At 38.2% G+C, this 21,288-nt stretch overlaps 2 protein-coding genes and 1 pseudogene across 3 annotated transcripts; all 3 read right to left on the reverse strand.

The window, feature by feature from the left end:
- Nucleotides 1–2,733: 2,733 nt before the first annotated feature.
- Nucleotides 2,734–6,884, reverse strand: LOC311040599 (hemopexin-like; annotated as a pseudogene). Its single transcript has 8 exons — nucleotides 6,869–6,884; nucleotides 6,495–6,573; nucleotides 6,189–6,341; nucleotides 5,784–5,937; nucleotides 4,880–5,089; nucleotides 4,003–4,139; nucleotides 3,219–3,366; nucleotides 2,734–2,798 (listed from the first exon to the last, which is right to left on the reverse strand). The product of its transcript is annotated as a hemopexin-like (transcript).
- Nucleotides 6,885–8,943: 2,059 nt separating this feature from the next.
- On the reverse strand, nucleotides 8,944–13,665 carry LOC311040798 (hemopexin-like). The gene is made up of 8 exons (XM_084051155.1): nucleotides 13,574–13,665; nucleotides 12,426–12,583; nucleotides 11,861–12,014; nucleotides 11,486–11,698; nucleotides 10,953–11,045; nucleotides 10,610–10,740; nucleotides 9,785–9,932; nucleotides 8,944–9,219 (listed from the first exon to the last, which is right to left on the reverse strand). Exons 1-8 carry the CDS (start codon nucleotides 13,596–13,598, stop codon nucleotides 8,996–8,998), a joined length of 1,146 nt encoding a protein of 381 aa, XP_083907281.1. The 5' UTR covers nucleotides 13,599–13,665; the 3' UTR covers nucleotides 8,944–8,995.
- Nucleotides 13,666–19,039: 5,374 nt separating this feature from the next.
- On the reverse strand, nucleotides 19,040–21,288 carry LOC311040600 (H-2 class I histocompatibility antigen, alpha chain-like; the record flags this gene model as incomplete). The annotated part of the gene is made up of 3 exons (XM_084050930.1): nucleotides 19,040–19,288; nucleotides 20,410–20,730; nucleotides 21,279–21,288. 3 exons carry the CDS (start codon nucleotides 21,286–21,288, stop codon nucleotides 19,164–19,166), a joined length of 456 nt encoding a protein of 151 aa, XP_083907056.1. The 3' UTR covers nucleotides 19,040–19,163.

Here is a 21,288-nt window from a genome sequence, read left to right on the forward strand (position 1 = left end):
TACAGAGGTACGAAGGAGACGAGGCGCTGCTTGCTGCTCACAGGCGCCCCCTGCTGCACAATGTTTTATTGGCATGACAAGCATTCTTATACAGTGGTGGGAAAAGTGCTCACATGTTTTACTTAGGTAAAAGTATCAATACTGCAGTGTATGAATACTCTGTTACAAGTAAAAGTCCGGTCAAAATTGACTTGAGTAATACAAAAGTATTGGCATCAAAATAAAGTAAAAGTTCTCATTGTGCAGAATGTCCCATTTCACAAGTTCAAAGTGTATGTTTTGTGATAAATAATAGTCTAAATCTGCAAAGTAACTAGTAACTAAAGCTGTCAAATAATTGTAGTGGAGTAAAAGTACAATATTTGCCTCTGAGATGTAGTGGAGTAGAAGTAATTGAAAATGGGGAAATACTCCAGTATTAAGTAAAACATCCTCAAAAGTGTACATAAGTACAGTGCTTGAGTAAATTGACTTAGTTACTTAACACCACTGTTCTTATATTGCCAAAGCATTAACATACAGTATGATACAAAACAGTCATACATATTCAGAACAGATAATCAAGACAAGGAAAAACACAAGCAAAAATGACATTAGTCTATTAACTGTAGTAGACTTATGGTGTTCACCCATTGTCCCTCATTTTGTGGCAGGCTGCTACATATTCTGCTGCCAACAACTTTGTTTTACCCTAACCCTCAAGGCTGCAGTCTAATGCGTGTCACTGTCAGGCATCCAAAATAGCCGATCTACAAGCTCACAATGGTTTGCAGAGCCATGCGTTGTATGAGCTTGTAGTTCGGCTATTTTGAGTGTGCGACAGCTGCCTAAATCTAACAAAAGTGCCATTTGTGTTGTGAGGATCAATGTCTATTTTTGGAACTTTATATTTGTGGGGACATTTGGTCCTCACAAGTATAGTAATACAACACAACACACACACACACACACACACACACACACACACACACACACACACACACACACACACACACACACACACACACACACACACACACACACACACACACACACACACACACACACACACAGGATTCCAATGTGTTTGGTGGGAAGTGCTGGAATGTCTTCTTGATGACACTCCAGAATCTGACACCGCTCCATAAAGTTGTCCAACTTTCTAAATACATTGAAAATGTTTAATATCTTTGCATCAACTAACCTGTTCTGTCAGTGATGTAAAGGAACTAAGTACATTTACTCAAGTTTAAGGTATTTTTTCTTTACTGGAGTGTTTCCGATTTCCAGTACTTTTACTTCTACTCCACTGCATCTCAGTGTCAAATGTTATACTATTACTCACTACAATTATTTGAAAACTTTAGTTACTAGTTACTTTGTAGATCTGCTATTTTCAAAAGCGGCTGTGGCTCAGGAGGTAGAGCAGGTCGGCCAATGATCCGTGGGTCGGCGGTTCGAATCCCGGTTCCTCCTCCTGTCCACATGTCGAAGTGTCCTTGGGCAAGACACTGAACCCTACACTGCCTCCAATGATTCGGTTGGCGCTAGCTTGCCACCATTGGTGTGTGAATGTGGGAAAAAGTGGGGACGCTGGCGTCGAATGTTTGCCGCTCCACCTCCCAATGTCCCCTCCCTGAATGAATGAATGAACCATTGTAAGAGCGCTTTGAGTAAGTTTGAGTACTTAGAAAAGCGCCATAAAATGCAATTCATTAAAAGATTTTTATACATTTGAAAACTTGTGAAATGGCATAATGGGTTCTTTTACTTTTGTACATTTTTTTCCTACATTGCAGTATCACTTGTGAGAAAAAGCCAGGCTGATTATAGTCAGGTCTGACCGACTGAATTAATCTGTTTATACATTCAAAAGTGCGCAACTCGTCAATGCCTCGTTTATGCAATATTTCTTTGTACTTCTTGTGGCCATACTCCACAATTAAAAAAATATCTTTTGAGTTGCTTCATTTTGAAATTCTTGCTCATGTTTAAAATCTGTAAACTAAAAATCCACCTCATCATTTCAGAGCCCAGTTTATAAGAATATTTCATAAGAACGCAATATTTATTATTCAAAATGAGCAAGTCCTTCAGCCAATATCTATAAACTACTGAAAAGTGGCTTTATTTTAAATGTTTTGTTTGAATGTAGGTTGCTTACAATCCATTTAAACTACCATAAATTGAGGGTAGGATAATTCCAGTCATTTTGCAACACTACAACAAACTTTTCTTGTGTAATAAAATAACATGTAAGGCCACATGCAGAGTTGAGAGAAGCAAATAACATTGTCAAATAGGAATGTAATGGATTCATATATATTTATTTTTAAATATTTTTTTACAGACAATATGCATGATGAGTCCAATCACTATTTCTCCAATCTTGGTTAAAGTACTAGATGTTTTTCTTCTTCTTACTGTGTGGATATTAAAGGCTGAGGCGTGAATATAGCCGACTGTTATGTCTGTTTCTCTGTCTTGTAATTAGGCTACATCATTATCATAGGTATTGTTTTGGAGATGCTTAGCTTATTTGTATGGAAACAGACGATAATGTAAGTGGTCATCTCATTTCAAAACCACCAGTCCAGGCATGGCTGAGGTGATATTCAGAGGCTGAGGGGCAATCCTGTTATGACTCAGAGTCATAGGGCTCTCATAGAGGTAGTACTGTGACCCCTTAAACACCTGGACACCTTTAGGGCCCTAAAGGTGTCCAGGTGTTTAAGGGGTCACACAGACCAGCGTCTATCTTGAAGGGCTGCTCACTACCCTGGGAGTCGCAGATATGTCGACGTTGAGCATCTTTTGCCCTGTTAGAAGAGAGGTGCAAAGGATGGTTGTTAACCACTTAAGCCTGATTATACTTATGACAAAGTATATTTTGTTGGCGGGTGGGGGCATATAATGACATGGCCAAAATAGGGTAGCTAGGTTGACATTTACCCACATGAACCCTAGTGGGCTTGTTATAATAGGCGAACATTCAGTCAAAACAGGCAAACATGCGGTGAAAAAGCTATTTTTGGCAAAGACATTTGGTGTAGAGGGAAAAAAATGAGGGTGACAAGTGGACCCGGTCAATCATAGGGTAAGTAGCTATAGGGTACAAGTAAGTAAGTACAATATTACTGGTAAAAGCAAAACCTCTTTGCCAAAATGCTCCTTAAAATAAAATAATAGCCTATAATTTGAAAATAAAAACGCAAGCAGGTCACATGCTTGTACAGTACCTTGGATTATGTGAACGACATGCTCATCAGCGCAGACAAAAGCTGCGTCCACTGGTCCCTCGATGCCCAACTCCTCTTTCAGGGTTTTAGGGTAGCCCTCGATCAAAGTATAGGGAGCAGGGGATTTATAGATGTAAACCTGATCACCCTGCCAGTGGAGGGATTAGAGCAAAACAACAGCGGCCAACTACATATTCATTTGGGGTCATCTCTTTCCATGACCTGGTGATGGGGAAGGCGTGCATTCCATCACGATGCTGGTCCAGACGCATGTAAATGGGACCTGAAAGGGTGTCTTTTCAATACTGTAACCAAAATGTGCACCATTCCCTTGTTTGGAACATTTTTGTATGGAATCCAGTAAAAATATATGTAATTAAATAAATACTTAATAATGCAATGAGTAATATGTATTTTGACTATCAGGGCCCACTCGAAAAACTCCAAGCGGCCCACCCATTGGACTTAGCCAACATGGGTGGGCCGCGTGCCTTTTTAGAGCATGTTTATTTGAATGATCAATCAATCGATTGTGTCCCGGCTTGGATCAATGGAACTGACATAGTATACTTAAGTTCTATTTATCTGTATCACAGTGAAAACTAATTTCTAAGGTTTTCAGTGTTATGTTATCATTAAAATCTTAGTGTTTTGCCAATTATTTGGGGGAGCACCTGCAATATCCTCATGGCCCACCAGTGGGCCGAGGTTGGGAATCACTCCATTACAAACAAATTCATTTATAAAGATGTGATTTTCCTGCTGAAGAACCAATAACAGATACTATGTGTTCATCACGTATCAGGGTGAATATGATTTGACTATTACCTTTGAATGCATATGTTTTGCCTGCATCATCAGAAGTGATGGCATCCAGAGTGACTTCAATGCATTTAGGGAGTTTGTAGTCACCTTTATGACCTACAATACAGTCAAAAATGTATTTAAATCAAACGTTTACCTACAACATAATGCAACACAACAAGGATAAGGCCTAGTTTACAACTTTGTCGCATAACCAATTACTTATTGACTTTATTTTCAGTGAAGTATTTGTAAAAAGTATATGTTTTTTCGTGTTGATTTGCTGATACGTAAAACATTTAAAACATAGTTCTATATTAATTTTTTAAAAAGCTTGCTTCTCGATAGTTGCAGACACTGTGGGACAAGATTGGCCTGTTTTATGGCCATATTATTTTCATTCTGTAGGCCATTGGTTCTCAAAGTGGGGTCCGGGGACCCCCAGGGGTCCTTGAGGGAGTTCCAGGGGGTCCCCAGCTAAATGATAGATTAGGCACCAAATGGACCCTTATGGTTCTGTAACTCTGAGAGTGTACAAATGGAACCAAATGGACCCTAACGGGTCCATTTGGTTCCATTTGTACACTCTCAGAGTTAAATTGACATAGATTTTACAATATAAATTGCGGTCCAAGTGATAGAAATGCCATTAAATGGGGGGTCTGTAGCCCCAATGCATGTCAAACTGGGGGTCCTTAAATTAAAATGGTTGAGAATCACTGCTAGAGCCGTAAAAAATCTTCTCTTATTGGGGTCCCTAACATATCTTTTTAAATGGGGGTCCGCGGGCTAATAAGTGTCAATTTGGGGGTCCTTGACATGAAAAAGTTTGAGAACCACTGCTGTAGGCTACTTACTGAAGCCACAGCACCTCGTGAAGTAATGCCTGGCATCTTTGGGGTTGTCAGTCACCTCTCCAGTCCGTTGGTGGAACCTGGTGAAGTTGTGCCCATGGAAGCAGTAGTAGTGTTCTTGCCAGCGTAAGGCAGAGGTGCAAATGGGCAGGTGGGACCATGTCTTCTTCTTTGCCGTCTTGGTGGCAATGTCATAACTATAAACATCATGTCCTGTCACCTCAAAACAGGAGGGAAAGTTGATTAGAGATCATGTGCACTTTGTGCAGTCATGCATAGATGACAGCTGGCTCATGTCTTTCATTACTCACTGCTTTTAGCTGTCTTTTGCCCTCTAGTGTCTATAGTAACCTCGTTGCTAGGGAACTGAATGTGAATGTGAGGAAACTGTTAGCCTATAAACTTTGTTGTTCGAAGAATAGCGAAAGTTTGTGCTTGTAGATCTGTTATTTTTGCTATATTTGAAAAGCTTGAACATGTATTTATTTATTTTTGTTTGGCTGTTGTTGTTGTTGTTCTTTTGGACACATAATTTTGCCTAATGACATGCCCAAAATAGGGACACTAGGTTGAAAATGGTTAACCTGGAGGAATATGATGTTACTGTGACTGACTAGCTACATAATTAATTGCATGGATGTGATATCACAGTCTCCAAGACCATCACCGTTTCAAACCATGGCTGACCAGGAAGGTGTGAGCGCTCCTGTAAAACATGAATACTGCCTTCAAATCTGGTGATAAAATGGCCCTCAGAACAGTGAGACACAATCTGTCCTGCACTATCAGGAATGGCAAGTAAGGTCAAATATACTGTGAGTCATGGTCAATGGACTAAACATGCTAGACCACTGGTATGGTCATCTATTGCTTTGGCCTTGGTGCCGAGCACCACAGCATACAGTACCTTTAAAGAAGAGGACAGAGTCGGTTACACACTCTCCTTTAGGACACTCCACGGCTGCATCCAGCTGGCTGGGGATTCCAGGGAAGTCCTGTTGGATCTCTTTAGGATATACCTCTTCCAGAGTGTGGTTGTAGTAGCTGAACACCTTGTCATCCTGTACATAACATTATACAGGAAAGGTTCAAGAGGACCAATATTTACAGTAGATGTTTGCTTCTCCATTGCTTTTGTGTCACAACTCACATCTAACCGCCATGATGATATTTGACACAAATAAATGAGATAACACTGTACTCCCCTCCCCTCTCTTTTGTTGCTGTTGATAGTCCCATCAAAATCTCACCAGATCCATTGCTGCACGTGGTCAGACTCTAGATCTAAATTCTAGATCCACACCTTCCATACCTGGAAGAAGTAGATGTGATCGTGATCCATGGGGTTGTCCTCACTGTCCATGCGGAACGCACCGTCGACATGACCAAGGTGGTGAGCGTCATCCAGCTCTTTGAAGGTCTCATTGGAGAGATGAGCTGCCTTACTGAACCCCCTCCACAGATGCTCACCTTTAAATACACAGGGATATGATTTTCTTTCCAAATTTAATTCACCATATGAAAATCATAACAGCAGCTCATACATAAGGCGCATATCAATGGATCCAGTATTGGCTGGATCCAAGGACCAAACCATTTACATGCATCTGGACCAAACCAAACCTTTGAAGAAGAAGGTGTTGCCCATCTCTCAGGTGCAATCGCATCAAACTCAATTTCGGCACACCGGTCTGGGGCTGTCAGGTTCGCGTTTTGTTCTTCATTTCAACATCACAATTATCGTTCAATGTAAAAAGTGGGAAGAAAACAGATATTACTGTTGATGAAAAATGCTGTACAATGGATGATTATGGTACAATGGACATGGACACGGACACGCACACACACACTGACATAAAGGACCGTCTAACCTTGAAGAGTGCAATAGGAACATGGGTCTTCAACAACAATGAGGTATAGAACCTGTTAAACAGTTAGAAAATGATATGAGCATGGGTTTGAAGTCTGACACATGCGTACATCAGGCCTTACCGTAGTGACCTGCCATGTCAAGGTCAAGGTCAAGTTTATTAAGTCAAGTTATTATGGTTGTTGATGTGCAATCAACAACCAGTATGCAGAGAGTACAGGGGGTTAGAGCAACCAGAAAGGACAGCACAATGAAATAATGATTATTTCATGAGCAGAGGCAATTCTTGAGACTATTTTGGGACCCTGGGCAAAATAATCCCATGGGGCCCTTTTGACCGACTTGAAGGAACCCTTGTTGCTCTGGACCCCAGGTACTTGCTTCCTACTTCTCCTGTTCATAAAACTTGCCTCTGTATGTGGGACCTTTTTGCTTCATGGTCGGGCGCTGGAAGGTGGGTAAAAGTCGGCCCAATTTTAGAGAGGGCCCCCTGACCTTTGGGCCTCTGGGCCTGGGTCCGACAGGCCCGTTAAGGGATTATTAGTCTAATAAAACATGGATTCAAAACCCACCGGCCACTGCTGCACCTTCCGTATAACTGTGAAGTAGAAAATGTATTTCTGTCTTGTAAAACTATACTCATAAGCCTTATTATGATATAGAAAATACATTTCACATCGAATAAACCCTTAGTCATGATACTGTGGTTAATCATTGACGAGGCACTGAGGAAATATAATTACTAAGCTCTTGTTTTGTTTGAACAATTGATCCAATCAGTGAACTTTGTGCGCATCAAAAAACATATCATGTTTTGTTTGAAAATTGTAACAAATATGGCAAAAACTGCAGAAATCCCAATCCGTACATTACTTAGGAATATATCAGTTTGATATGTAATTAAATTTGGAGCAAAGTAAGTGGCAACAGGAAGAAATAATCTTTCCATTAAAACCTTTAAGCTTATTATTTAAGTAAACTCTTAAGATTTTCATATAACATTAAAGATTCTAGCTACATGTTATGCACCAAACAAATAATAATAATATTATTTTCAATATGTATATAGGGCTTACAGTGGTTAATACACTTACGTTGGTGCAGCGTTAGTGAGCCCCAGTGCCAAGCACAGAAAGAGAGTGTTGGAGAGCAGCTTCATGGCTGTGCAGAGTGCAGTCCTGATGCAGTGCAGACCACCTGATACAATGTACCTGTGTAATGCTCAAATTGTGCTTTTACATAAAATCTCCTCATGAGGGCTGGCAGGAGTGTGTGAGTGTGTGTACCGTATGTATGTGTGTGTGTGTGTGTGTGTGTGTGTGTGTGTGTGTGTGTGTGTGTGTGTGTGTGTGTGTGTGTGTGTGTGTGTGTGTGTGTGTGTGTGTGTGTGTGTGTGTGTGTGTGTGTGTGTTGTTTGCTTTGAGAGAAAGTACGCATGGGATTTTCTATTGTTGCAAAATGAGCCTTTTATCATTTACGATTTAAAAAAAGTAATTGAGGTGTTTACATGTTGCCTTATTTCAGAGAACATGCTGTGCAGCAGGACTTACTTTGTAAATGGTTAATTTGGCTCATGAGAACGCAGGCAAAGCAGAAATATTCACAAATATTCCTCTGTTTATATCATATGCAAAGGTACATCCAGCATGCATCCTTTTTGATTACTGGAAGCTAAAAACTCAAAGATTTATTTCCACAAATTATACATCCACTAAACTCTTACAAGTTTATCAGTCAATAACAATAAAATACCAAAGACATCCTCTAAAAGTTTTATTTTATTTTATTTTGTTAGCGGTGGCTCACTGTCCATTTAAAGTGCCACACATCGGGTAGAGGGAGGTTCCAGCCATTTTTGCAGCACTGCAACAGTCTCTTACTCAAATGTTGTTTTTTCTTAACTCCATTTGTAATTAAACTTTTCATGTTAAATAAAACAACAAGTAAGGCCAAGAGTTGAGAGAAGTAAACAACATTGTCACATATTGGTGAAAACAATACCAGAAACAAGAGATTCCATTCGCCATTTCTCTCTCACCCAAACTTTATCAAATGTTCTAGACTTTTCCTTTCTTTCTTTTCTTACTTTGCGAGTGGATACTAAAGTTTGTGGGATGCATTTTGTTGTCTGCATTAAATCTGGTATTTCTGTTTCTTTGTCTTGTTATTACATCATTATCATAGGTATTGCAGCAGATTTCTATGGAAACAGATGATAATGTAAGTTGTGATCACATATCACCACTGACTCAGTCCTGGCATGGCATTATGGCTGAGGTGATAGGCAGAGGCTCAGGGGCAATCCTGCTGTGACTCAGAGTCATAGGGCTCTCATAGAGATAGTACTGTGACCCCTTAAACACCTGGACACCTTTAGGGCCACACAGACCAGCGTCTATCTTGAAGGGTAAGGGTGCTTCGCTGCTCACTACCCTGGGAGTCGCAGATAGGTCAACGTTGAGCATCTTTTGCCCTGTTAGAAGAGAGGTGCAAAGGATGGTTGTTAACCACTTAAGCCTGATTTTATAGTTCATTGTAAGACATAGCATATTTTATGATATTTTTGGAGTAGAGAGAGGGACTGAATTTCTTTTAAAACATTTCACCTGGCTGCCCAAAACAGGGAAGCCAGGTTGAAAGGGGTTAACCACATGAACCCTAGTGTCCTTATTCTGGGCATGTCATATTAGGCAAACATAATGCGAAAACAGGTGAACATTTGCTCACGTTGTAAGCTTGTAGATTTGCTATTTTTGATATAGGTGTGTACAGTACGTATAGAGTTTGGTTGATCAACTCTATCAAGTTAACATAATGTTTTTGTTCATTACAAATCAAAAGCATGTACATGTATGCTATGCTTACTAAAAGAAATTGGTCTACAGTTATTTTAGTATAACATCACTATGAAAAGACAAAAAGAAAAAGAGAAAAACAGTTGCAACAAATGCTCATTAAAATAAAATCATATAATGTAAAAATAAAAATAATTACATGTTTTATACACGTATGTTAGTAGGTCACTTGTATATATGTACCTTGGATTATGTGAACGACGTGCTCATCGGCGCAGACAAAAGCTGCGTCCACGGCTCCCTCGATGCCCAACTCCTCTTTCAGGGTTTTAGGGTAGCCCTCGATCAAAGTATAGGGAGCAGGGGATTTATAGATGTAAACCTGATCACCCTGCCAGTGGAGGGATTAGAGCAAAACAACAAACAGTTAGGATACACATGGAGAGTGTCAAACAAACTCTGGTGCTATAGATGGCGTGTGAGAATGTTAAACAAAACTCATGGGTGTTTTTGATTGAGATTTGTATTGACAGTACATTAATTTATATTTGTGCATACAGTATCTGTCTAAAGGATACAACAAATCTTGAGAGCTTATTTCCATTGCCTGTCTGTCTGTCTGTGCTAACTGCTGGACCAATCAGAGCCAAATGTCTCGTGCACACTGCCAGTAAGTAGGTCATGGAAGTACCTCCACTTTTCACATAATATTTAATTTATTTATATTTATTAATCAAACATATATTTAACTTAACAAATGTTTTAATGGAAGTCAATGGGGCTGAAACCTTGCCCAAATTTGGAGTCATACATCATAGATAATGTCATAGACGACTGAAATCATAGAATGACTGATGTCACAAGGCCTGCCACATGAAGAGTCTGAGATCCACACTGGAGCTACGTCGTTCCCGTGTGGATCCCGAGATCCACATGATTAGATTTTTTTCAATTTTGTTTGTCGATGATATTGATATGATTTAGTGCCGCGTTTGTCAGGACAAAGCCTAAGCAGCTGGATGTTTTCGGAAGAAGACGCGAATGAAGGCTGACTGATCAAACAGAAACCTTAATCATGTAGAGCTTGTCAGTGAGGGAGAACACGGCGTCCACCCCGCTGGTCATCTCCTTCCATGACCTGCTGATTGGGAAGGCGTGCATTCCATCACGATGCTGGTCCAGACGCATGTAAATGGGACCTGAAAGGAGTACAGTGTCTTTTCAATACTGTAAGCAAAATGTGCACCATTCCTGTGGAGTAACTTGTGATATTTTTGACATTTTTGTATGGTTCTTCAGTAAAAATGCATGTAAATAAATAATACTATATATAATACTGTATATATATATATACTATACTGTATGTTCAATGTCTCATGTAATTCAAGGGTGAACATGATTTGACTATTACCTTTGAATGCATATGTTTTGCCTGCATCATCAGAAGTGATGGCGTCCAGAGTGACCTCACTGCATTTAGGGGCACTGTAGCCACCTCCATGACCTACAGTTCAGTCAAAATGTATATGAATCAAACTTTTTCCTAAAACATGCAACTCAGCAAGGTAAAATATTATTTTTTGAACGACATTGTCGCTTGCCACCAATAACACACTTCTGAAAATCTGTTATTTTCAGTGAAGTATAAATTATGCTTAAAGATGTCATTAAACAGACACTGTAAGGGTATCATTTGAACTAATAAAATAGGTTGATCAGACTAATCAATTTAGTAGATTATAAAACATCTATTTGAATGTTTTTCGCATCGATTTGTTAATATAATTTTAACAATTATATATATATATTCAAAAACTCATTTCTCGATTATTTGATTCATCTGAGAAGTAATTGATGATAATCGAAAATTGCAGCCCTACAGACACTGTACTGGGACAGTGTTGGCCTGTTTTATGGCTATATTATTTTCATGCTTATACTCACCGGAGCCACTGCACCTCATGAAGTAATTCTTGGTTTCTTTGGGGTAGCTGCCAGTCACCTCTCCAGTCCGTTGGTGGAACCTGGTGAAGTTGTGCCCATGGAAACAGTAGTAGTGTTCTTGCCAGCGGAAGGCAGAGGTGCAGACGGGCAGGTGGGACCATGTCTTCTTTTTTACTGTCTTGGTGGCGATGTCATAACTGTAAACATCATGTCCTGGCACCACAAAACAGGAGGGAAAGTTGTTTAGGGATCATTATGCAGTAATGACAGGCTCATGTCCTTAAAGTAACTCAGGGGACTGCTCCTCAAAAGGGTCAATGTAGGCCAAGATCCTGTTGCTTTGGTTCTGGGACCGAGCTCCACAACATACAGTACCTTGAAAGAAGAGGACAGAGTCGGTTACACACTCTCCTTTAGGACACTCCACGGCTGCATCCAGCTGGCTGGGGATTCCAGGGAAGTCCTGTTGGATCTCTTTAGGATATCCCTCTTCCAGAGTGTGGTTGTAGTAGCTGAACACCTTGTCATCCTGTACATTATACAGGAAAGGGTCAAGAGGACCAATATTTAGATGTTTGCTTCTTTATCGCTTTTGTGTCACAACCCGGATTCAACCTATAGGCCATTTCAACAAAAATGAGATAACACTGTACTCCCCTCCCCTCTGTTTTGTTGCTGTTGATAGTCCCATCATAATCTCACCAGACCCATTGCTGGGCACCAAACTACTGCACGTGGTCTAAAGTCTAGATCCACACATTACATTAAAGTGAATGTGTAGTATTGTGGTAATTACTGTATGTGTATCATTCTATTCTATTCTATTCAAATACATGTTACAGACCCCTAAAAGTCCATTTGGTTCCTAACTATTAATCATTTAGCTGGGGACCCCCTGGAATCCACTGGAAGGTACAGCTATGGTCTAGACTGTAGGTACCTTGAAAAAGTAGATGTGATCGTGATCAATTGGGTTGTCCTCACTGTGCATGCGGAACGCAGCGTCGACATGACCGAGGTGGTGAGCGTCATCCAGCTCTTTGAAGGTCTCATTGGAGAGCCGAGCGCCTGCACTGAACCCCTTCCACAGATGCTCACCTTTAAATACACAGGCATAGTTTTTCTTCACAAATTTAATTCAGCAAAACTAAAACCATAACAGCTGCGTATACATAAGGTGCAGATCAATGGATTCAGTATAGCTCAGTGAGTTCCCATTGTGATGATCATTTCTACAAATAAATATCTAAAATCACAACATACAGTAAGAAAAGTTTGTACGTCAAGAAATTAAGCCTCCATTAGCCAATACATATTGTATGTACAGGTTATGGCTTTTCACAAAATGCCAAATGCCGTTGACTGACCACAAATCATTGTATGCTTATCAGCAGACATACTGTAAGCAGAGGCTGATCCAACAATATTTGCCCTTGAAAACTAAATATTAACAGTTAACTAGAAGATCCGTTCTCAATAAGCAACACTGTTGTGCTATATGAGTACAAATTAAGCTTTAGGGCCAGGGGCAACATGAAATATCCTCCTTAAAAATGTTTGATAGTGGTTCAGAGTTGTCACCAAAATGACTGTCCACCAGGACATTCCCAACGTTCTAAAGTAATCAAATGTCTAATTATGGGCATGAAATATGTTCTGTGAAGTGAATGCATGGTGATTTGGCCATTAGTTTGATTAGTTGATGTTATAGTGTTGAACGCTGGATTTGTAAGATCATGTTTAGGGAGGAGCCATTGAACCTCCAATCTCCCTAATTGGCATTATGATAACAGCATGATTCCAAATGACTTGTCTCTGTTTTGGGGAGTGGTACCTTTATGCCCAATATCTCTAAAAATATAAAGGATTTAAAAGTCTAAAATGGGGATAACAGAAAGAAAAGACTCATTTTGCTCAAAAAGGGTGATCTGATCAAATGTAGCCTACCCTACTGGCCCAGATCAGAATCCAACCAGAGCCTTCTCTCCTGTGTCTGCCCTACTGTACAGTCTAGGTTAATAATTAAATTACACTGGGAATGGGAATTTACTGTATACAAAAAGGACTCCTAAAAAGCTAATTCCAAACCTTTGAAGAAGAAGGTGTTGCCCATCTCGTCAGGTGCAATCGCATCAAACTCAATTCCGGCACACCGGTCTGGCAGGGCAGGGTCATGCACGTGTTCTGTTTCATTTCAAAGACAGATGGGCCATTCGCAATTAACAAACAAAGTAAACATTGACAAGAAAATAAATCTTACTAATGAAAAAAGGCTGTATACTGGATGTGTATGGTACAATGGACAGGTTAGTACTTTAACAATTTAAGCTGTTGTCAGCAATATGTCTGAATTGTCTGAAAATCTCACTTTTACACACAGACACACAAGAAAAGACAAAAATCTAATGTCGGTCCCTTAATTTATTGATGGCTGCCTGGTCGCAAAGATTAATAAAACATGGATTTAAAACCTACCGGCCACTGCTGCACCTTCATGATGTCTGTGAAATAGAAAAATACATTTCTGTGTTGTAAAATTACTCATAAACCTTATATAGAAAATACATTTCACATCGAAGAAACCCTTAGTCATTACTGTACTGTTACTGTGGTTAATCATTGACACGCACTGAGGAAATATAATTACTAAACTCTTGTTTTGTTTGGACAATTGATCCAATAAGTGAACTTTGTTAAGTGTTTAACAAAGTTATGAAATGAATGGTAACTAGTGCAGTGTCATTGCTAGTCACAAAATGTTTTGTTTGAAAACGTGAAAAATATGGCAAGAAATGTGAAGGAAATTCCTTTCTAAATCCCAATTGATACATTATTATGGAATATTGCCTATCAATTTCATGTAATATGTATGTAGTTAGATTTGGAGCATAATAATTGCCAAAAGAAAGATTTTGTTTTCCAGATAAAACCTTTAAGCTAAATTATTTCAGCTAAAAACAATATAAAAAATGTAAGTATAACCTAAAGAAATGAGCTACGTGTCTACTATGCACCAAAGGAGACAGTCAAATTAGACAATAATTCATTCATTCATTTTAAGGGGTGTAGCGTCATTATACATATTCAACAATATCAAGAATCAACCAAAAAAGAAAAAATCTTCACTGTACTGACATACACATGAGTAATGTTTCATTACTTCATTTTGGCCAAATTTTCAAAAACTTCCAGATAAAAACAAAATGTATATATATACATTTTCATTTTCAATAAGTATATAGAACTTAAGTGGTTAATATACTTACGTTGGTGCAGCGTTAGTGAGCCCCAGTGCCAAGCACAGAAAGAGAGTGTTGGAGAGCAGCTTCATGGCTGTGCAGAGTGCAGTCCTGATGCAGGGCAGACCACCTGATACAATGTAGCCTATGTGCAAATGCTCAAACTGTGCTTTTATGCAAAATCCTCCTCATGAGGGCAGGCATGTTACAAAACTGTGTGTGTGTGTGTGTGTGTGTGTGTGTGTGTGTGTGTGTGTGTGTGTGTGTGTGTGTGTGTGTGTGTGTGTGTGTGTGTGTGTGTGTGTGTGTGTGTGTGTGTGTGTGTGTGTGTGTGTGTGTGTGTGTGTGTGTGTGTGCGTGTGTGTGTTTTGTTTACTTTGAGAGAAATTACACATGGGATTTTCTATTGTTGCAAAATGAGCCTTTTATCGTTTACGTTTTTTCAAAATTCAGAGCACATGCTGTGCAGCACGACTTACTTTGAAAATGTTTTGAAACATTATTGATTGAATACTTTATTGGTCAGAAAGTTAAACAGAACGAGGTACAGTCAGACATTGTAAAAGGATGACATAATCAAACCAAACAGATGTTTGTTTTTGTTTTTGTGCACTTGTGACAACTCAGGACTTGCAGAAAATATATCACAATATCTGCTCATAATATGAGCTAGTGCATGCAACCTTACCTAATATATTATATTAGGTAAGGTTGCACTAGCTAATAGGTCTCGATAGAAAAAGGCCTCATGTGTTCCCTGTTTAGGCTTTTCCAAAGACTTGAACAAATGGGATCAACATAGAAATACTATAGCAAAGTGGGACACAGAGACTGATTAAGGAGCATTCTCTTCAAAAGTATAAGCACATATAAGAAAGACGACATGCAAAAGTCCTTGAGACTATTTATTTTTAACCCAATAGATTTGAACATGGAAATTCAAGAGTAGCCTACTGTAAGTCAAGCCCAAATCTATGTCCATTAAGTTGTTTACTTGATCAGATAAGCCTCTCATTGCTTAAACCTGCGTGGGGGGTCTGTGATTGCAATGTTTCACAATTTGAGTGATTCACACTATTTCAAAATATCTGACAGATAAACAAACCATCATCAGGCATTACATTACAATAACAAATCTAAACCTTTTTTAAATCATACATTAAGTAATTTATTTTGTGCCTATGACTTGAGAAAAATATAGAATTAACTAAGCCTTTAATTCCACCCTCAGAAACTACAGTTTTTGGAGATATTTCACCAGAATCATTATAACAGTCCTCTGGGTAACCCCAGGCTACTGTCCCCACAAGACTAAAGTAGCATCCTCTCCATTATAAATAGTTCTTTCACCACTGGTGCTGTACTAACTGACTTTGAGAGTGGCCTCATCCAACACATCTTATAAAAGCCAATCTGGACCCCTCAGTTCTTTTATTTATTATACATCTCCAAACTTCCTTTTTATTGAAAGTTTTAGTTAAACTTTTACAAAAACAGCTTAGTGACAACTTGAACTTCAACAACCTATTTGAAAAGTGCCAGTCAGGTTTTCAGCCATGCCACACAGACAGCACAGACACACACACACACACTACTGAAAGTCATAAAGATCTTCTTTTAGCACCTGATACAGGACAAAAAATAGTTTTATATATATTTATATATATATATATATATATATATATATATATATATATATATATATATATATATATATATATATATATATATATATATATATATATATATATATATATATATATATATATACATATATACATACATATATATATATATATACAGTGTTGGGATAGTTACTAAAACATAGTAATATATTACTTATTACATATTACTTGTTTAAAAAGTAATGTAGTTACTTTACTTATTACTCCCTGCCAAAAGTACTTAGTTACTTATTACTTTAGTTACTTTTTTTCCTCGCCCCCAGTAATTGCATCCTTTCTCCCCAAAAGTCAGACTTTGTATTTTCAACATTAGCAGTTGTTTTTTTCCTCTTTTCTGCAGCCTATATTGTAAAATCCTCATTGTACACTCATTTGAATTACATTAACACTAAGACTTTTACTGTGTATGAATTCATAACTTACAGACTAAATGAAAACCATTTGACGACTATGAATTGAATACTAAGGACCTCAATGGAAACAAGTATTTTAAATGTATTTAAAGGGCAAGACCACTTTGGTAGAGGTTTGGGTTGTGTATTTACCTTGCCATGGTGTAACTCCAAAGGTGGACAACAAATCAAAAATAATTGCTCCATTGATTAGAAATTGATAATTCAAAATATGCTCCTCATTTACTTACATTGTACGGTAAAACAGCTCTCAAAGTCACTCTTTTAGCACATAAACAAACACAAACAAAGCTGATTCAGACAATATAGAACATCACCAAACCCACTACTGATTTTTTTTTAAATAAAAATGTCAACTTCCTGTTGATTTTACTATTTGAAGAACTGGATCCGGATCCGCAGATCCAGTCCGTGTTTTCTTCTAAATAAAAATAGCAAAATCAACAGGAAGTTAACATGTTTTATTTAAAAAAAAACAGTTCTGGGTTTGGTGATGTTCTATATTGTCTGAATCAACTTTGTTTGCGTCCGTTTACATGCTAAAAGAGTGACTTTGAGAGCTGTTTCAGCGTACAATGTGAGTCAATGAGGAGCATATTTTGAATGTTCAATTTCTAATCAATGGAGCAATTATTTTTGATTTCTTGTCCACCTTTGGAGTTACATCATGGCAAGGTAACTACACAACCCAAACCTCTAACAAAGTGGTCTTGCCCTTTAATGTATTTTAAAAACACCTGGGCTCAAACAGATAATGACTCATCATGAGACACAGGCCACAGTGACCTATATATATATATATATATATATATATATATATATTATGTGTGTGTGTGTGTGTGTGTGTGTGTGTGTGTGTGTGTGTGTGTGTGTGTGTGTGTGTGTGTGTGTGTGTGTATATATATATTTACATGCCACAGTCAGTGACCTATATATATATATATATAGAAAATAGCCGACCTACAAGCTTACGGCGTGTCTTCATCGGTTAACAAGTCGCTTATAATAAGCAGACATGGCAACACTGTTTGATCCGGTTTAAGGGCGGCCCGCCCTTCCGCAGCTGATAACTCACACAGACAAGTGCGCAACGTTTCCAAAAACAACACAGGATCAAATAAACACATTCAAACCCAGAGTACCACCGAGGCTCGTGAAAAAAAGTAATAAGTTACTTTTTGAAAAAAAGTAAAGGTAATATTATTACTCAAAACGTGAAAGTAATTAGTTACGTTACTAGTTACTGGGAAAAGGTAATAATATTACTTTAAGTTACATATTACTTTAGTTACTTCCCAACACTGTATATATATATATATATACATACATATATATATATATAGATATACATATATATATATATAGATATACACATATATATATATAGATATACATACATATATATATAGATATACATACATATATATGTAGATATACATACATATATATATAGATATACATACATATATATATAGATATACATACATATATATATATATATATATACATACATATATATATATATATATATATATATATACATGTATGTATATCTATATATATGAATTTACTTCTATGGTTGTTGAATTTACAACCATAGAAGTTCAACAGTAAAATAATGTAACGCACAATTTATAGGACGCAGCTATCCAATGATACTTAATATAATCATATCCCACACATGCGCGCGCACACACACACACACACACACACACACACACACACACACACACACACACACACACACACACACACACACACACACACACACACACACACACACACACACACACAGTGTGAGAGAGGCAGGTGCTGGCCTCGAAGTAAACTGAGATCAAAAAGTAGAAAGTAGAGCCGCACACAATAGCTTGCTTTGTCAACATTGCAGAGTTACGGTTCGAGCCTGCATGCTCTTCTTCAGTCTGAAGAAGAGCATGGGCTCGAACCGTCACTCTCTGTAACTCTGCAATAAAGCTCAAACTAAGTTATTCTGAGGTTTACAAAGAAATAACACAACACGGCACTCTGACACATCAATAACGCACACATTGATACTTACACACAAATACATGTATGAACAATAGAAGAGACTCATGTTCAGTATGAACAACCTTAGATTCTGTGTTCACTTACTGTTAGTCGGAGTAAATCCTGACAACAGAAGAAAAAGTAAAGGATATTAGGAGAGAGTTAGAGGAAACACTGTAAAATAATAATACAAGGGAAATATCAGTGTATTTTATTGTAGTTGTTATTATTATTCAAGTATAATAGCTGTGTGGTCTCTATGTGTCCTATACTGTAGAAGCTGTGCTGTTCAAACTACAGTATTGATGTGTCGTCATGCAAACTTACCAGATTTGGACCTTTTCCTCAGCAGCAGTCCAACAACACCAACAACACCACCAATGAGAACAATCAGACCCACAACTACACCAGCAATGATGATGACACTAGAATATCCACCTGCATCAAGACAGAAAAACATTTCATACCTTAACATCACCTCTGACTCATTTCATGAACTTAATCCAAGAAGAAAAAACATTTCTCATATGTAAATAATGTCCATAATTATTGTTCATAAATATGTTCACCATGAAGTCACAAAATGACATGAAATCATAACCTAGCTGGATAACAGAAGCTGTATGTCCCACACAGCCCCACAAGGAGAACAACAGGTAGAATACATACAAATGAAACAAAATGCATGAAGAACAAGTACATGTGTCACATGCAGGTGTGGTGAGAACCCCAATACAGGACAGCCAGGCAGGTAGCGATCAAAACCCATGATTGGGAGTTTTAATACAGGTGAACAGAGAAGACATCAGTGGTGGAAAGTACATGTACTCAAGTAATGTACTTAAGTACAATTTAGGTACTTTTACTTTACTGGAGTACACCTCATGAGACAAATATTATACTTTTACTCCACTACAATTATTTGAAAATGTTAGTTACTAGTTACTTTGTAGATTTTGATTATTATATAATCAAAATCTACAAAGTATAGAAAGGAGACTAAAGGCTTCCAAATCTTTCAGTTTATCTTTGAGTATAAATCTGATTCTTTCTAAATGTAAGGACTCTGTCATCTCGTTGAGCCAGAGTTTGATTGTGGGGGTCTCTTTCTTCTTCCAAAATAAGAGTATCAATTTTTTTGCAGCAATAAGGCCGTATGAAAGAAGGCGCTGTTGAGATAGTTGTAGTTTCTTCATCCCTTCTGATACCCCCAGGATGACTAAAACTGGGTCTGGATCTATCTCTACTTCTAGTATATTGGAAAATAGTCTGAAAATCTCTATCCAGAAATTCTGTAGGTTGGGACACAGGGCATAACTGTGCAGTAAAGTTGCATCTGCTGATTTACACTTATCACATTGGGGGGAAATAGTCAACACTCTGATCTTTTAAAATATATTTTACCGGCATAATTGAAGAATATATAAAACAAATAAACACAAATAATGTCCCAATTCTCAAGAATGGGTGCACATGAGAGGTAATTACAAATTAGATACAGCTGGGGAAGACAAGAACATAGATAACACAAAAATACAAGACATAGAAGACATCTCTACCTTCATCAGCTGGTTTCTTCTGGTTGGTCCTGATCAGGTTTGGGTCCAGTTTGGTCTGGATGTCCTCTTCGACCCCATAGAGCTGAACCACACAGTTGTAATGCTTCCAGTCTTCATGTTTGACTGAAGACACGTACAGGTCAGCACTGATCTGGAAGGTTCCATCATTGTTGGGGAGGAGCTCTCCATGGTCCACGTTGTCACTGAGCTCCTCTCCATCTTTAGCCCAGAATATGATAACTCTGTCTGGGTAGAAACCTGTAGCGTGACACCTCACTCGAGAAGAGGGAGTCTTCTGGAGGAAAGATACAGAGGGGAGCTCTGAGAGAGAGAGAGAGAGAGAGAGAGAAAGACTGAATTAGGGGGGTTTGTGTGTGTGTGTGTGTGTGTGTGTGTGTGTGTGTGTGTGTGTGTGTGTGTGTGTGTGTGTGTGTGTGTGTGTGTGTGTGTGTGTGTGTGTGTGTGTGTGTGTGAGAAAGAGAGAGAGAGAATAGCCGAGCACATCAGTCCTGGCTAAACAAATCACTAACTGCTGCATATCACTGCAGAGATATGCAGCAGTGATAACATGTTATCATTGTCTCATTGTTTATTATTCACTTTTTTTCCTTATTACTGTGTTGAGAGTTGAGTGCATGTGATCTGCATTCACACAGGAGGAAAAGAGAGCATATAGGTGAAAGAGGTTGTTATAACCTGCCCAAGAGCATCTATTATCATTTATTATAATCTATAATAACTGTATTATCATTTTTCTTCATTTTATCAACCAGGTTGAACCAGATTTCTTTCTTCCATCAAATCACTTATGAAAATGTACACATTTCATGTTTTTCGTTTTTTAATTGCTTCTTTTTGTCCTTGCTTACGTCCTTTCAT

This window comes from Gymnoscopelus microlampas (assembly GCF_963454915.1).
Source record: "Gymnoscopelus microlampas genome assembly, chromosome: 24".
Lineage (NCBI taxonomy): Eukaryota > Metazoa > Chordata > Actinopteri > Myctophiformes > Myctophidae > Gymnoscopelus > Gymnoscopelus microlampas.

What these genes read in the sequence shown, in the direction of transcription:
- LOC311040798 (XM_084051155.1), bottom strand. Translation starts at nt 13,598, where the DNA reads ATGGGCAACACCTTCTTCTTCAAAG. An exon ending in ATCACATCTACTTTTTCAAG is followed by an intron (nt 12,015 to 12,425) that starts GTACCTACAGTC and finishes TATAATGTACAG; the next exon opens with GATGACAAGGTGTTCAGCTA. An exon ending in CATGAGGTGCAGTGGCTCCG is followed by an intron (nt 11,046 to 11,485) that starts GTGAGTATAAGC and finishes ACTGAACTGTAG; the next exon opens with GTCATGGAGGTGGCTACAGT.